A 17,858-nucleotide genomic window follows, 5' to 3' on the forward strand; every position below is an offset into this window, starting at 1 on the left:
CTACATAGCAGCGACTTTCAAAAATGAAATACAAAGAGACTAAACAAAATCAATAATAATCTATGTGATACCCATTTAACAGTAACTTTTGAGTCGGGCCAACTCGCATATTCCGGTGTATGAATTACATATTGGCGCGGGATTGTCGTGACAGGCCCAAGCGAAGCCCAGCTGACCCCAAATGGAGGCGATGCACGTTCCAAAGCGGGGGAAAGAAAATGTCACACAGCACAGTCTACCCCGGAGATAGACTAAGTCCACATAGCAGATACTAGGAACCATCATACTTTGTACCAGGGTTGATAGTTCTGGTCAAAATCCAGCCCTATTCAAAGTTCAACCCCAAATTGTTCAAAAAGCAAAGAAGTGTCGTCGGGAGGGTTGCCGGTCACTAAACCATTTTGGGATAGCAAATCCGCCGATTATCGGGAAGCCTGCCGGGATGGCTATGTATGTACTATGTAGATGTCATTAGAAAGGATATGTTATCATTATTCATGGTCTACTGTGGAGTAGCATATACAAAGTATCTATCTCCATACATTGCAGATCAATGCGGCTATGTATAGCAGGTTCGTATCAGGTTACAGAATCGCTTGATGGAATTCAACTAGCTATAGGTACAACTCAATAATTACCACACAGACACGAGCAAACACAAACCCCACTTTCTGTTGAAAATCTTCCTAGGATTGAGGATTGACAGCATACTTCGATTATGCATTATGTGGGGGTACAACAAATGCGGGCTGAAGGGGGTGGGGAGGAGGATGATAGGAGTGGATGGACTGGGAGTCAAAGGACGAAGCCGATATCGTGTTTTAGGAAGATCGAAATTGGAACAAAAACTGATAATAAAAAACAAGGAGATTTCAATTGAATGAGAGGAAGGGTTGAGTACTTGAAACGAGCGTGTGGGGAAGGTAATCAGCTTATCAAAAGGCTGCAGCGTAAGGTAGGGTAGATCACCGGCGAATAGGTGAGATGTAGCATTGCCGGGTTGGCGTCGGTATCTGTAGAAGGAAGGTTGGAGGGGTGGAAGAAACAATATGCAAGAGGGGTTTTGTTGGCTATAACGCAGGATTGAGCAAGTGACAAGCACGGGGAAGGAAAATGCAAGAGGCGCTTTTGAGAGGCGGATTAGGCATTAGGTACCGTGTCCAGTACTCGGGACATCTTTTTCGCCCGGCCGGCATCTTCAACAACCAGGCCACGGGATTTCAGCATGGATTGAACGGTCTCAACCACCTTATTGAAAGAAGATGCAGCTCCACGTTCTTGCTTGAATCGGACTAGACTAAGATTGGCCTGGCGACCATGCTCGAGTACGGTATAAAACTCAGCGGTGAATTCAACTTCGCGTAAGCGGAGGACTGTGGAAAATAAGTATTTTACTCAAGCATGAAAATTTGATATTGTGCGATAACTTACAGTTAGCCTCGCTCACACGGCCATGGACGGTACTGTTGTTCTTGTCCATATACACGTCTTCCATGCCGTAATCTCTCCAGTCACGAAGCAACTTATACACCTCTTTGCGACCCTTGACCTTCGAAGTGTTGAGAGCAATTACTCGAGAAGCCGGTTTGATCTGGAAGACTCGTGCGAACCAATTGTGGTTAGCAAGAGATAGACGCTTGGTCGGAGGGGGACTATGAATATCGTCTGCTTCGAAAGAGCTTTCGGGGCCAGAGAGGTCCTTGCACATCATTGTCGAAGGCTGATTTTGATCCTTGGAGTTAGGTCGCGATTTATCTAGAGCAATGATTAGCTTTCGTCGGGATCTTTTGAGAGGGATGACTTACCCGCCTCGGCCTGCATGTTTTTATTCGACTTCTTTGGCATAAGTTTCTTCAAGAGTGTGCCACCGAAGCGCTCCATAGATGTCTTGCGAGTGGGCACACGAGCCTCTTCGGTCTTGGGAGGCGACCCTGTCAGGTCAACTGGAGTATGAACGACAGTACCATTGCTGGGGATGATCTGTTTTCGATCTTTCGGAGGGAGAGCCGGGGGACTAGCCGGAGGGTGCGAGCCTTTCTTGAACCACGACCACTTCTTACTATAGGAACCGGTATTTCGCTCAGGCGAAACTGGGGCTTCCTCAATTCGATCCAAGCCACACGCATTGCGACTCTGTCGTGAACTGGCGGAAAGGTTGCGAGAGGGGTTCTGGAAATCCCTTTCTGGAAGATCAGATGAGAGACCTATCGCCTTCTTGCGAATCATCAAAGGCTTCACTTCGCTCATAGACGCCAAAGAGCTGTGTGGGACCATGCGGATCGTGTGGCGAGGATCACCTCCACGCTGCCCTGGAGGAGGTAGACGAGGCTTGTGCTTTAGCTTGGGTGTCATTTCACCATCGCCACGCACAGGACTAGCGAACTCTTCAGTGATGACGGGGAGTGGCGGCTCTTCTGCGGTTATGAAGGGATCCATCAGAGAATTCATCTCTCTGTCGGCAGGATAGCCATTTTGGTGTTGATCCTCGTCAATCAAGCGGTCTAGATGACCGATCACACCAGAAAGATAAGCCGGAATGTTATCATTGCGACCCTTGCTATGTTCGATCAGCTTGCGCCGAGTCTCTGTGAGCTCTTGAATACTAAATGAGCGACCAGAGTCCTTGGGTGTTCCGTTTGATATTTCAGCTGAACACTTAATTGGGACAACCACAGATTGATCCTGGCTAGCCACTGATACTGGAGTTGCTGGTGTCTCATATCCGGTTCCAGTACTTGCAGTGCGGATTGTAGTGACAGAGCTGCCATTGAAAGCCTCCTCACAGATCTGACTAAGTTCATGAGAGACTTTTCGTGTGTCTTCTTTCCAGATGATGTCAGATTCGCGGACTTTCCTTGCTTGACCCAAGCTTCGGACCCTAACTCTACTTGGGCGAACAACAGTTGGCTGTTCTGGAAGGGGCGGACTGCTCGGCATAGGGGGAACATCAACGCCATCGGCAATCATTTGGAGACTTGCTGCACTTGGTGAGCGCTTCAAGTCAGTATGATTGGATTGGCTTTGGTTCTGAGCTGTCTTCCGCCTCTTTGGCTTAGTTGAGCCTTGAGACTTGTTGCGAGCGTGACGGAAGGAAACATTGCGACGGTAGCTAGTCGAGCGAGTGGATAGGCCTGGACATCTTGAGCTAGAATGAGGCACTTTGGAAGATTGGAAAGACTTCATCGAGTTAGGCTTGTGTTTTCGCTTCTGCAGGACTGTGAACTGTGAATTGTCGACCTCATCAGACTCCTCTGGTTCTTCCTCCTCGGCTATGGATGGTGGAGGTTTGACAACGGGCGAGGACTCCTCCTCTTCGGGGATATCAGCAGGCCCCCTGTGGATCGTGATCTGGGCATATTGAGCCTCGGAAGCAATCTTGTGGTTTTTGGGTGACCTGTATGGATCGTAACTCTCCACGCTAGCACACGACTTCGGCTCCTGGGGTGAAGTTATGCGATGACGGGCATCTTTGAGGGCAGAAATATGAGATCGGCGCTTTTGGCTGTTACGTCCATTCTGGCTTCGACCTCTGCGAGGCTTACCTCCTGGGCGAGAGATGTGATGATAGTCGCTTGCGGAGTACTCCAATGGCTGTCCTTGGTAATTTTCTAATTGTTCATCACGGAATTTGACCAAAGCGTTATAGAACATGCGTTCGTGAGTTGGTCTTGGGAGAGAATTAGCTTCTGGTTGTCTTGCAATATTGTGCGTAACTTACTCAATGCACAGGATTCTGTCAGCCAATGCATCAGGCTTCACATCGTGCCAGAGAGTCTGCAGATTTCGCAAAATGTCCATGTCAATATCTTGGGCGCAGGATACTGGCTGCCCACAATCTTTCACCGAAAGTTGCGGTGGAGGTCCAATATAGTAATCAGCCATGGCATTGTGTAGCTTTTCGTACTTGGTCAAAAGAGGATGCCTCCAAATATTGGCCATGGAAATTCGATCCTCCGGACGCTTTTGAAGAATACGTTGAATAAGATCGGCTGATTCATCACTCAGCTCGGACGGTATCATATACTCGCCTTTCTTAACCAAGCGTAATGTGCTCGGTAGGTCACCGCCGTCAAAAGGCAGATATCCCGTCAGCAGGGCGTACAGTATAATCCCACAACTCCACATGTCGGCTCTATCGCCCCGGTATTTACGCCCGTAAATGATCTCAGGTGCAGCGTAATGAGGGCTTCCACAGGATGTGTTCAGCCAATGGCCCGCAGGCTGGAGCGCGGCCATGCCAAAATCTGCCAATTTCACGTTGTGATGGGAGTCAAGCAGAATGTTCTCCGGTTTTAGATCTCGATGGCAAATGTTGAAACGATGGCAGTATCCCAACCCTGCAATTATTTGACGGAAAAGACGGACTGCTTCTTCCTCTGGCAGGGGACCGTTCTTGGAAACATAGTCAAAGAGTTCGCCTCCCTCGACATATTCAAGGACAAGGTACCTGGTAAAAAAAAAAAGATTTAGCAAATTGGCACGCCCTAGCTGCAGGTCCAAAAACTTACAGCTCGCCGCGGTTTTCCCACACATCGTACAGACTGATGACGTTAGGATGCTCGATCAGCTTCATGATTACCACCTCACGCTCAATACCACAAGGCATCTGACGAGCATTGCTAAACCCCGAAAAGTTACTGGCATTTCGGTCCATGGCAGCAATACTCTCACTCTGGACCATAGCAGCTGACTTCTTGGATACGATCTTGATAGCCGCTGTCTGTCCGGTGACGGCGTGTTTGGCGAGTCTGACACGACCAGTGGCACCTTTTCCCAAGGTTCTACCCAGCTGCCATGGCCCAACATGGGTCTTTCGTTTCCCTTTGTTTGACAAGATCGATGCGGCTGACAGGACCGAGTTACGTGCCGAGTCGGATTGGAAATCTGTAACGACTGAGAGTCTCTGATTTTCCTTCTCTCGGGGAGTAGGGCTCATTGTGATAGACATGCGATCAGGGGTCTTGAGCTGGTCAAGGTCTTCGACGCGGACTCTTGGAGTCTCGACCTTGGGTGATCTGGCATTGTTGATTCTGCTTGATGCATCTGTCAAAGGTTGACGTCTGCGATGAGGATCGTTCAGATCCAGCATCGAGTGATCCATTTTGTTCGTGTTTCTAAGAGTCGTATTTATCAGAGAAACATTTAATTTTTTTTTCGATTTCTTGTGCTGGATATTAGTTTAAAGCTGAACACGCCGCGCATTAATTAGCTAGTGTGTCCCGAGCTTATACTTCCTCTTGGCTTATGCTCACATATGAATCAGGCGAAGGATTAAGCGATGTTGACGACTTAGAATAGCGAGAAAAAAAAAAACAATAAATAAATAAAAGAACGACAAGTAAAGATCGGCTCCAGTGATACCTGGAAGTTGTAAAGAGTGGCAATGGTCCGGTCAACACAGCATCACGAAAGTCGAAGCCAGTCGAGTCTAGTCGAGTCGAGTCGAGGTGCGGGAGGTGAGTACCCGGTAGTGAGAGAACGGCGAGGAAGAATCAAAACCAACCAGACTCTCGAGATCAAGAGATAAACTGGAAATTGGGTGAGAAAGCATGCGCGTGGCATACCTGAAGTGTTGTGAGAAGGTTGAGGAATGGACGAGCGAGATTCCACCGGTTTGGAATGTCACGCCTTCCTCTCTTCCCGCACGACAACTACACTCTATAGTACTTCTGTATACTTCGATCACATCTCTTGTTTATTTACTCCATTTCTTTTAGAATCAAGTCGTAAATTCTGGAAATTAAAAGATGTCGATCGTCCAGTCTTCTATTTGTCCTACAAAGATGGATGTCTCTTTCTCCATCTTTCTCCAGTATTTTGACCAGGCGGGCCACCATAGTACGCCTTCCGTATGATCTTTTGCCCACCACCCATAAGAACATGATCCGATCCAATGGGCAACGTGAATCAACGATTGACCGTAATTTTTGGAGAGTGTTCAAGTCTGTGTTTCTGTACACGTTTCTCTTCTAACTTCAGTTTGAATGTCTGGTGAGGGAAGGGTCATCGCATTCCATCCGGGTCAAAGGGACTACAGGGGTAACTCCTTCACATTCCACTCCCTAGAATCGCTATCAAATCTATGTACAAGGACAATTTTCTGGTTGTCAATTCCGTCAAATGAAATGCTTACTTGTCGTCATAGTCGGCTTGAGCTTAATTTTTTTTTAAAAAAAAAAAGTATGTACTGTATGTGGCCGTCACCCGCAACTATGCCAGTGACGGTTCAATTAGGGCTATTCACAGCTGGGCTGCATTCAAAGCTCGGGGTTTATACTATAGTATAGAGTTATTGTCCCCATATTACTAGTAGTAAATAACATTTCGACTCCCTTTTCATTCTCATAGATCTACAGCTTCTCCGTCTGGGCACCCCATACTTAGAGGCTTATGTTATCGAAAAACCCATCCAACTACTCATTATCCTCTCTCGATCCAAAATGAACCTCACAAACTTCTGAACCTCCTTATTCGCTGTTATCGAACGGTCTCCACGAGCCAACTGATCTTTAGTGGTTCTTAATGACGACAGTCACACCAAACCCCGAAATCATGGTCGACTCATCCGAGCCACGAATCCTCGTCTCGGGAAATTCGCTAGCACACGGCACCACCCATGTTAGAAGCTTTGGGTCTCTGTAGCTCACATCTTTACATTCTCAAAACCAAGATACAATCTTCAATATATTAAACCCATCCCACTTGAATTCGCCCCACAGCACCTCCTCAAGTCAGATAGTATCCTGTTTTCACACAAATATGGTTGATATCAAACCCCCTTTCACCGAAGAAACCGCTCACCAAAAGGTGAAAGCAGCTCAGAACATGTGGAATACCCAGTAGGTCCGATTTCCTTGCGCCCTGACTTCACAAGATTACCCATGTGGTCGGAGTAAGGGTACTACTATTCACATCCCTTACATCCTCTCCGCCTCAATACTTCGTCCGTGCGAAAGCAAGTCTGAGCTCACATGAACGCGCATGCCTCAACCATAACTCTTTGGTCTTTTAGTTTCTACGGTAGCTTGTCAGAATCATTGATTTTTTTTTCTGTCAATGGGATACAAATTATGTGCCTTGTACGGTGTAGCGCTGACACTTGATCATTCAGAGACCGATCAAAAGTTGTGAACGCTTACACGCCGAATTGCATTTGGCGTAAGGGGACGAATTTCTTCTCTGGGTCAGAGGCCATTATAGCCTTTTTGACGGCAAAATGGAAAAAAGAGAAGAGTTATCGTTTGCGAAAGGAACTTTTTGCCTTTCGTGAGGATCGTAATGCTGTTCGGTTTTGGTATGAATTTCAAAATGCCAATGATGAAATGAAATGGAAACGCTGCTATGGCCTGGAAGATTGGACTTTTGATCGGAAATCTGGCAAAATGTGTAAACGTAAGATGAGTGGGAATGATATGTTTATTGGACCCGATGGGAATGGGCGGGGCCGTTGGTTTTTGGATGGCGTAGATGTGCATGAGGTTGCGATTAACCAGGAGCATTGATGGGATTTTAAAACTTCGAACAAGTCTTATTACCTCAAATGTATTGAATTCACGCGTTAATTCCAAGGTTTCCATATTTGTTTAGAAGACCCTGCATTTGCTAGTATGTACTACTGGTGTTAATAAAGTTAGTAAGACTTCGGGACATCATGTTGATTTATCTGTACAGTTTACAAAGTTGCATGGTTATGCTATCCAAACATTGTCAACCTTAAAGCCTCATTTGGCGTGTTATTTCAAACTTAATTTGATTTTGATATGCAAAACGGCGTGTCCATCCGGGCCAGTCTTCATAGTACGCCATCCTAGGCTGTAGAACCACTACCCTTGGAAATCAAATTTCAAAACTTTGTCAATCAAGGGATTATTTTAACCTGTTAAATGTGGGACTTTTTTAAGTACCGAGGTCTTAAATCCAATCTGATATTCATCTTAAAGTTGAACTTCCAGTTGGCCCAGTGGCTCGGACAGACTAAGATATATTAGTGGTAACCCACTCCACATCCCTTCAAGTTGGGACAACATCCAAATCCCCAGAAGTCTCCAGATTATAGAGAAATTTCATATAATGAATGAAGCCCCACTACAATTAGAGCAAAATGCCTCTAATGCTCGCCAAATTGCAGATATATTTTCATTGGAACATACTACTACCAACATAGCATGTTCCAGGTGAGTAATGTGGCTTGATGCCTTAGAGATACCCATCTGTAAGGCATCAAAGGCACATAGTGGCCATGATGAGAAAACTATAAGATATCAAATTTGGATTGTTAAAGTTCGATAAAGGTAAAAATGCTACGCATGATACCTGGATGGGCCCTACCCATGACAATACCTACCACATATAGTCCTATGTATACCTAGATACTCTCTTGCACTAGTGTTATTGACCTACCAATTGTCCACTGACATTGATAATTAAGCAAGTTTCCAGCCGAGCCATAAATACCACAATCTTGCCAACTCCTCAGACGTAGACTGCTCCATTAAAAGTAGAAGTTCAGGATACTTTCACTAACTAACAAAGGAAACCCACTATTCAGTTTAGACCTGGGAAATGGCGAATCTACGGATATCTTTGTCCAATTATTGGTTTGATTCCCTGGATATATACTATCAAATCTTTGAATAAGAACCCTAACTCGATCTCGAGTTACTAGCGGGCATAAGGTAGGATAGTACTATGTAAATCATAGATCTCAATAACCACAAAGCAAATGAAATTACTCAAATTAATTCGCGAAGCAACCATTCCAAATCCCTATTAGTCCGCAATGTATCTCCCTGCCAACAAATTCCCAGACCATCACTTCTACGTAACCACCTCCCCTTCCAACCCATAAAAGCAAAGAAACAAGCAGAATCAAACAAACACCAAATCTCAAAGTCAACGGAAACAAATCCAGGACTCCAGTGCAGCAATGTACGCAAAACCAACATGAAACACCATGTCTATACCTGTAGTAGGTACTTCTCTTCAATATCAATTCTCCGTGACAGGCTGCATTCGCGCGGCTAGAGCAGCGCGGCTAAATCCAATGATCGGATTAGCCGTAATGATGCATGTGGCAAAAGTACCTGAGTTAATATGGACATCATGTTTTGAGTATTACTTCTGTGTACCTTGTTTGGGGTGGGAAATGCTCCAGTATACTAGCAGACTGGCTGAAGAAATGTAGGCGATATCCAATACTGATATTACTACTACCTAGTAGTAAACTAGTTGAGGAAGATTACTAGATAGATCTGAATTCTACAGATCTAGAAACCAGTGATACAATTATGAATACTCCGGAAAGATTGACCAACTGGTATAAACGAAAAGATGCAAATGTGGTAATCAGTAAAAAACAAAAGAGTGATCAGACAGCCTCCCAGTAAACAAACAAAAAAAAATGGAAAAATCAAACGAGATAAACAAGGACAATAGCCGCAAATCAGGAACATTAAACTGAACGCAAACAGAGCTGAAAACTGAACAATAAAAAAAAGATTCACACAGCCGACCATCTTTTGTTGCATGACGAACGCGGTATTGAGGTTGCCTTCCGAAACGAAAAGAAAGTTAAGAAAGAAAAAACGATATACGGGAAATAAGAAAGACAGTGAACAAGACCGAGTAAGAGGAAAGATGAAAAGTAACAGGCGTATAAAAAAAGGGACAGGAAAATTTGACAAATCCGAATGATCAACCAAGCCCTAACGCAGACGCAAAGTAGTCAAAGTAGCCGCCCGAAGTTTGTGACAATATGTTATTGCCGCCATTGTATGAGAAACAGTGGCAAAATGATATAATATGGTGTGTATGATGTATTCGTTGATCGTAATGCATGGAGTCTGTCCCTGTTGTGTCCATTGTCCGAGCGTTTAATATATTGTCAGGCCAAAAGGATGTTCGCGTTGACCTCGGTCATTTGATCTCAAACATTCAACGCAATCTCCCCCGTTGAAACCGGGAAGGGCGAAGCTGCGAATGACTAGTAAGAAAACAAAATGGGATATCACTTTGTCGACCCGCACATTGCAAGACTTCCAAAGTTGATCCCCACCCAGGTTGTTGAACTCAACAGTTTCAGAGATTCCGCAATTAAATCTCAGAGTCGATGGAGAACGAAGGGGAAAAATGTATGAGAATGAGTTGATGAAAAAAAAATAAAAATCGTATGCCAATAATCAAAAATAAAAAAAATGATCCCATCGTCCTGGCAATCTCGGGTAAAGTTCGTGCGGCTCGTAAAGCTCATAGGTCCGCGTTTCATTTGAGGTCTCAACATCGGATCATAGTGTAGCAATCGTTCGTGCGTCAAAAAGGAATCGTGAAACGTCACATATCTCGGAAAGAGTGTTTCAACCCTCCATTCTCGGGATTCCGATTCGCGTACACGGGGGCAAAAAAAAGTTTCTTTAGTTGCGTTCCATTGGATCGTCGTGATCGGTTCGAGTGGAGGGTTCGAATTCCATAGAGAAACAACGAGAGATCCGTCGACAAAGTCCGATCCCACTGCATTGCTCCGATTAGACCAAACTGCCTTTCTCTATCGCACCGGAAGAGCCCCGACACATGGAGCTCGAATTCCTCCCAAACCGTGTGGCCAGCACCGGCTTTCATTCTTTCCGCTATCTCCGCATTCCCCGTCGCATCCTGCCACTCATCTCCCTCCAGCATTCTATCTCGAAAAAAACCCCCTTCGAGATACTTCTACTGGGGACCACGGCGATTCAAGGCATTGAGCATATCGCTGTCGGTGCTGGAGCGGCCGTGTGAATCGTTGTTGCCCGGGTTAAGCATATCGCGCACATTCAAGCCGCTGCGTGCCGAGCCGCCGCCGCCGGGAGTGGAGGTGGGGGGTGGAGTCGGGCCGCCCTGCGCCATGGGGGGATAAGGAGAACTGTGAGGCGAGGAGGAATGGCGCGCATCATAGGCATATGCAGATTGCGGCGATGTTCGTCGATCATGCGGTGGAGGATAGTAGGGGCTCGGAGCGGTGTGAGCTTGGTATCCGGGGGTAGACACTGGCGTTACTGGAGCGAGATTGGCATTGGTGGGATCGGGATAGTCGAACCCCGATCCTGAGCCTCGACGACCAGGCTGTCTCTGTAGAAACAAAACAATTAGATTAGCGCTCGCGCGGTTAGGGGGACAGAAAATTGAGGCCGTGGAGACGAGAGAGAATGAACTGTCTTACCGGATCTGGCATCCCTGAAGCAAGGGGTGGCGGGGCACCATCCATAGGACGAGCATATGGATGCCCATACATCCCTGGAGGCGGCGGTAGGGTCGTCTCGGGTTGCTGCTGGGGTGGAAGCGGTTGGCCGTGAGCCCCATAGAGGGTCATACCAGGGTTGCTGCCACGACCGGCGGCCTGCTGGTTGCGTAGATGAGGATAGGCGACTTGCGCGGGGACAAAGGCCTGCGCTTGCGACGAAACGGGGGTGAACATGCACTCTTGATTAAATCGAATACAGTTGGTGCAGCGACCATCCGTAGAGGTTTCAAATCCGGAGCAGCGGATCTAGAGAGCAAAACAGCGTAGGTTGTCAGTAATCGTCATCGTCTTCGGTCTCTTGAGACCAGGTGTGGTTTTTTGATGAAGGGGAAATGCGCCCTTCTTTGAGCATACCTTGCGACGGCGACAGTATCTACAGGCAATGGCAGTTCGTTGACGAGGTGCTGCTGCTTGATAGTGGTGTACGACTTGCGTAGCCGCTGGAGGTTGACCATAGGCATCGGGACGATAGGCTCCTGGGGGTGGAGGGAGACGGTATGGATCTTGCCCTTGGGCATGCGGATGAATGGCCGCCATATTTGCCGGAGGAGGATACTGATGTGGTGGGGGATAGTAAGCGCGATCTTGGTCGGCGGGAGGAGGAGGATAAGAAGCAGCTGGTGGCGGATACTGTCAAACCCCAGCAAGGGAAACAACGGATTAGCCACTAACACCTTTTATTTTTTGGATACAGCTCACATCGCACAGGACAGACCTGTCGCATCACGGAACAGACTATCATACCTGATATGGAGGTTGTTGTTGATCGTCCGGTTGAACCTGACCATTCCACTGCGGAGGAGGAGGGTGATGAGGAGGAGCAGCAGCAGCAGCAGGATATTGTGGAGGTCGATTAGGGTCGTAGTCCCCGGGACCATTGGGGGGGGCGGAGGACCGGACATTTGTGGTAAAAAAGAAAGGAAACAGGGGAGGCGGGATGAGGTGGGATATGAGTCAAGGAAGTACGGCTGTAAACCAATACCAGAATTGTGACGTCGAGTTGTAAGTTATGAAAGGGGGACAAGTCGAATCACACGGGCGACAACCAGCATAGCGCGGTCACGCAGGAAAGGGAAAAAAGTGTAGTTTGGCGCAGGTTTGGCTGCAAGGAAACCAATTGGGAAGACGAACAGAAGCGGAGGAGAAGAGAAGAAAAAAGAAATAAGGAAAAGGAAATACTAAAAAGAAAAAGGAAAAGGAAAAAAAAAAAAGATGAAATAGGAAATAGGAAATAGGAAAAATGAAAAATGAGATATAAAAGTGAGAAAAAAGAGGAGAAGGAAGAAAAGGGAAAAGGGAAAAGGAAAAAGGTGGACTAAGAAAAAGTGAGAAAAGCAAAAAGAAGAGGCTCGGGGTATGACGTGAGCAATAGAGAATCAAATAGGAAGGACTGAATATTTTAATAATTACTGTATTAATTATTTTAATTCTTCATTTAATCAGATATTATTTTAATGATTTATGATTTATTCGGGGCGATTTTCTGATTGGAAAACCACGGATTTAAACGTGGATCCTAGTCAGCAAGCATACTACTGTATGTACAGTAGAGTACAGTGTATAACAGTAGATTACATCTATAGATAATAGATATAGTAGAGTAGGATAGAATAGATATACTTATATCTATTCTATCCTACTTATGTATATATAGATCATACTGTATCTAGGTGTATATATAGGTATGTATGAATCAATCGATACCCACACGACTCGGACCGTCGTCGCACAACCGCAACCGGGCCCGCGGAACCAGGATTCTCTTCCATGGCGATGGGCTCGGGTCGGGGCGAATCTTATCCAATGGGGTTATACATTTCTAGTCTAAGTCCTCAATACACTCTATATACTATATCTACGAACGTATATGTATACAATAAACTGTATACTGTTTTGTATTCTAGAATACTTATATCTACAGATCTATACTATATCTATCTATTGTGTACTCCAGTATACTAAGTCTGTAGTATACTGTACAGTACTGGCTATTATACTGGAGATCTGATGAGGCGGTGTGAAGTGGCGATCAGACTTCAGCTGACGAGTGGAGTTCAGCCCTCGCCACCCTCCATTCCCAAAAAATTCCCTTTTCCCTCTTTTCCTTTTTTTTCCCCCCTCTGTCCTCCAATACGAGAGAGAAGCATGTCTGGTGACAAGTGCGGAGCCCCCGTTCCGTCGTCCTGTCCATACAGATCCCTCCATCACCGACGGTAGTCCATCCCAGGAAAGAAAGTGGAGGGCCCTAAGTTCCCAGGGCTGTAGCACTGGATCCGGAAAGCCCATCATGAGCCAAGGTAACCTGCATTAGCGCTGCGTTGACCGCTGACAGGGGGCGGGTTCCTTGTTCCAGAGCCACAACCACGTTGTGTACGGGGGTGGTGGGTTGGGTGTCCTCTCGTCACCGCTAATCCTGGTCCACTGATTCTGAGAATTCCATTCTAGCATGGAGGGGAAAGGATAAGAGATATTGTATGGAGTACATAGTACATATGTGCAGGATGTAGATGAAGTGGGGTAGGGAGGGGAGAACCAGGCTATGCTGTACATAGCACAGTACTATGTACTGATTGGATCCGACTTGTACCCAGCCTACTTCAGGTGAAACTAACCAAGCAAGTGGGAAGTCAGAAATGAAGCCACCAGGTCAGATTTGTTGCGAACTTTTGCGATGGTCGGGGTACTTGTCCCACGGGCCGCTCCGGCCTTCCCGCCGATCTCATGCATGTGTGCCATCTGGAATTAAATCAATTAGACGAATAATTCAGAATTTTAATTACGGCAAAAAATAGAAAAAAAAAAATTCAAAGTGAGATTCGTGATTTGATTTGTGCCCACCATATCAATTTTTATTGTACTATGTATTGCCGAGGCTTGACTTCCCATGTACATAATGTATATATTCCTACTTCTGGTGATACTAGTCAACTTCATTAGAATAGTGACTATGTACTGCACCGTCAATGAGGGTCTAGGGTTGCCACTTGCCATGTGGTATTTCCGATCTTTTTCTCCTCCGTACCATTCATCGGATATTAATTTATTTCAATTTTTTCTTCCCTTTCCCTTTCTCATTGATTTCATTTGCTCGCTCACTCGCCGCAACTTTCCGTCACGCTCCACTCTCTGGCGTGGCCGGTTCAGCTTGACTTGGTATACCACATACGATTTAGTACTCCGCCATCTCCAGGGCTCCACATCGATCCAAAATCGCTGGCCACTCGATGCAGTTTGTCCTGGGGACGCGCTAGTCGACTTGGACCCAACGGGGAGGACTGAGCGCCGAATTGGGGACCCAATCGCCGCCCGACCGCAGGCTACGACGTTGCCTTTTTCTCCGCTGGTTCTTTTGATGGTCGAAGGTTTTGAGAATCCGGGCCGTTTTTCTTGTTTGAATGGAGTGGCTCGCATGTACATTAGTGCATTACCTTTGTATATTTGCTTCTTATGTTTTGATTTTTTCTTTTCTTTTCCTTTTTTTTTCTTCCCTTCACTTCTCTGTTCCCGTTCGAGTCTTATTTCTTATTGGAGTGTGCTGGTTACCCACCCCGGAGCGCGTCTATCAGCAGGGATGGAGCCCGTCGGGCACTAATAGGCGCAGCCCGCATGGCTGAACAGTCACGGGAACCCGCTCAGCCATTCACAATCTCTCCTGACGCGCTCTGGCTTTTGCTCTGACGTGGCTTCAAAGTTGGGGGATGCGGAGACTTAGTATTGGATGAACCATGATATACTGCACTGTATTTGTACAGTTCGTAACTCATGTAGCTTTGGATTTCGGTGACAGGCATGACCAGGGTCGTGTGATGGACATGCTTTTCCAAAGCGTTATCCTGGGCCCATGTGAATGGGCGGTGACACCGATAACGATTCTAACTCGTTTCGGAGTGAAAGGCTTCTATGTGTCGTGCAGAACGGGATGATCACGTTGCTTTTGTTTTCTTTTTTTTTCGGCCTGCCGCTTGCCGGCGCAGGAGCGATCTTTCTCATTCGTAAGGATGATCCTGGCGCGATCATTAATATCATGGCTCGAGTTGGTGTCAACCAGGATTTGACGTTGACAAGAAGTGTACCATGGTTATCGCTGCACATGATCCCAACGATGATGATTAGGAAGTAAATGGAAATGGGAAATGAGTGGCAGTATTGGTGATTGATGACGATGACGGTTGCTGACAGTGGTGATGGGATATGCAAGATGCGGGATGATGCACGTGGATACATAGTACAGCAAACAGCGATCGCCCGCACAGGCGACAAACCCTAATTTTTTGGGCATCAAAGGATGTGATAATATGCAAGGGAGTGCAAGGAGACGTCACTTGACAATGTAGACTAGCACAGTGCATACAGTAGTTCAAGCCTCGGGTCTAATAACAGTTATCTTGCATACTTGGGATGTGATATAGAGCCTTGGCATACATCTCGCTAGTAGATCGTGTCTACAGTATGCTGCATACTACGAGCAATGCACTATACGTAGTCTATATGATATCTAGCTGCTTCTCCATGCACTGATCTGTTTTCTACGTTGCATACTGTAAGGTCAAGTCTACTGATACTGGGCCCGGCAGTATTCTCCGGCCTGCACGCTGTGTGTTGGTGCCGCGCACAGTAGATGATCTGGCTGAGAATCAAGATGTCGATTAGTTGGCGACTTGATGCACGCATTCCTCACATATTTCGTGGTAGATATAGTACCACAGCATACATCGTATATCGTACACCTGCTATTGAGGCTTCTAATCCAAAGATTACTGTGCGGGGAATATTTTGCCGTGTAGTAGACGATGAAAACAAACTAGGACTATGCAATTAGACATGCAAGAGCTGGTTAATTTGCTACTACTTTCCAGGATCGTTTGGAAATGCTGCTAGAACTTTGCCGATGGGAAATCAATTGGATACTTACCAAGGTTGGCATTCTCAATCACGCTGAATCCACGGTGCTATTTGTGCTAGCACTCAATTCATCGTCAAATACTATTGGCAATTAGACTACTAACTGATATAGCATGTCAACTCTATCCTCTAGCCACTATAAAGCAGTTTAGATAACTCAATCTCCTGTAAATCTTATCCCAGCCCAACTATCAAACTCTTCAAGCGCACGGCAGTCTGTAGCTTGCCCTAACCGCCGACCCACCCAGTGTATACCAACACTGTTGATACAACTCCCCTAGAACGTATCCTAAACTAGTTGTAACAGCACTGGCGTGTATATCTCAATCCCAATTTTCAATCAACTTGATTAGTGATATGCTCCCCACGCTAGTCTTACAATAGAGACTACATTATGTATGTAAAGTATACCCACCCGTACTAGCTCCCACCATATGGCACCAGTACATACAAACCCATGGAATCGGAAATCAGCGCAACTGACGCTCCTTTCCAGAGCAGGAAGGTGAACAAAATATGTAAAAAAGAGACGAAAATCCCAATCCGAATTACGGACGGACTACGGACCTTCCCCTTCAATGATCGAATTGGATTGGATTGGATTGGAAAATCCCCAATTTTTTCCATCCTCCTCTCCCTCCAATCCAAAATCCGGTTCGTCCCTCTTTGCACAATGTACACCTCCATCCGTACCAAAGTTCCAAGCGTGGCGGAGTCCCGTCCCGACCCAAGCTTCACGCTTCTGTACTCCGTCCTTTCCATATGGAACTTGATCGGGGACTGAAAAAAAAAAAAGAAAAAAAGAAAAAAAAAGACCCCTCCATACATTTCTTCTTACTTTGGTTTGTCCGGAGTTTCCTCTGCCTGGACCCACGAAGGGTGTGAGGGGCAGGGACCCAAGGTTTTACCTAGCGGGCTTGCCCGACAACGGGCCGAACGCGGCGCGCGGGCGCGGACGCGGGCGCTGGTTGGCACTGGCGTTGGCGCTTGTTGGGTACATAGATGAGATGAGGTGCAGAAGTGTGGACGCGGTGGACTCGGCTTGCAGAGACATATCTGTGATTTGGCTCAGCTCCGGGATTCCGGGGTTCCACTGCACTTGGGATGGCCTGTTCAAGAAGGTGGTTTTCTTTTTGTTGTGTTATTCTAGTTCATGGTGTTTCAATTAGTTTTTAGTACATCTGTTTGTGTGTCGGTTTTATACAATACGTAGTGGTGTATAGCTTTCAACGTCTCGAAGTTGTTCTATGATTTACTTGGAGATATTTCATTACTATCTAGTAGCATTGAACTAACCTGCAGTATGTATGTATGTATGTATGTACTCTGCCCAATGTATCTGAACTTTTGAGCACTGGTAGTGGGGAGTGTGTCTTCCTTCTCGGATCTACTTCAATTGGCTCAGTGACGAGATACAAGGTTGTTGTAGCTGATGTGTACCGTTTCATGGAAGCTTTGTCTTATTTCCTTCATCAGACTAGCCTTGTTACTAGGCTGCTAGGGCTGTGACTAACGCTAGTCGAGGTACAGCATGCGATCCGCCTGTCAGAGGATTCCTCTGGGAGGACTACATCATTAGCGTGGATTGACAACTGTATGGATGACAGGGATAGAGGGGTATCCGTACTAGTCGAGGGGCAGAGTAAGGGCTACTCCATGATCATCTCAAAGAAACCTTGGAAGA

At 46.3% G+C, this 17,858-nt stretch overlaps 4 protein-coding genes across 4 annotated transcripts; 1 reads left to right on the top strand and 3 right to left on the bottom strand.

Annotated features, from left to right (window-relative positions):
• Positions 1-1,140: 1,140 nt before the first annotated feature.
• Positions 1,141-5,101, bottom strand: N7469_000229 (serine/threonine-protein kinase; the record flags this gene model as incomplete). The annotated part of the gene is made up of 5 exons (XM_056639149.1): positions 1,141-1,373; positions 1,432-1,755; positions 1,806-3,667; positions 3,719-4,447; positions 4,509-5,101. The coding sequence occupies 5 exons, from the start codon at positions 5,099-5,101 to the stop codon at positions 1,141-1,143; spliced, it is 3,741 nt and encodes a 1,246-aa protein (XP_056504906.1).
• A 1,658-nt stretch (positions 5,102-6,759) lies between these two features.
• On the top strand, positions 6,760-7,502 carry N7469_000230 (uncharacterized protein; the record flags this gene model as incomplete). The annotated part of the gene is made up of 2 exons (XM_056639150.1): positions 6,760-6,839; positions 7,112-7,502. The coding sequence occupies 2 exons, from the start codon at positions 6,760-6,762 to the stop codon at positions 7,500-7,502; spliced, it is 471 nt and encodes a 156-aa protein (XP_056504907.1).
• Positions 7,503-10,704: 3,202 nt separating this feature from the next.
• Positions 10,705-11,809, bottom strand: N7469_000231 (Zn(II)2Cys6 transcription factor domain-containing protein; the record flags this gene model as incomplete). The annotated part of the gene is made up of 3 exons (XM_056639151.1): positions 10,705-11,100; positions 11,192-11,518; positions 11,627-11,809. The coding sequence occupies 3 exons, from the start codon at positions 11,807-11,809 to the stop codon at positions 10,705-10,707; spliced, it is 906 nt and encodes a 301-aa protein (XP_056504908.1).
• Positions 11,810-16,733: 4,924 nt separating this feature from the next.
• N7469_000232 (uncharacterized protein) lies at positions 16,734-17,228 on the bottom strand (the record flags this gene model as incomplete). Its single annotated transcript, XM_056639152.1, has 3 exons — positions 16,734-16,954; positions 17,013-17,038; positions 17,083-17,228. 3 exons carry the CDS (start codon positions 17,226-17,228, stop codon positions 16,734-16,736), a joined length of 393 nt encoding a protein of 130 aa, XP_056504909.1.
• Positions 17,229-17,858: the final 630 nt, after the last annotated feature.

This window comes from Penicillium citrinum, assembly GCF_028827155.1.
Source record: "Penicillium citrinum strain IBT 23319 chromosome Unknown utg000001l:1.0-4955037.0:1.0-4956770.0, whole genome shotgun sequence".
Lineage (NCBI taxonomy): Eukaryota > Fungi > Ascomycota > Eurotiomycetes > Eurotiales > Aspergillaceae > Penicillium > Penicillium citrinum.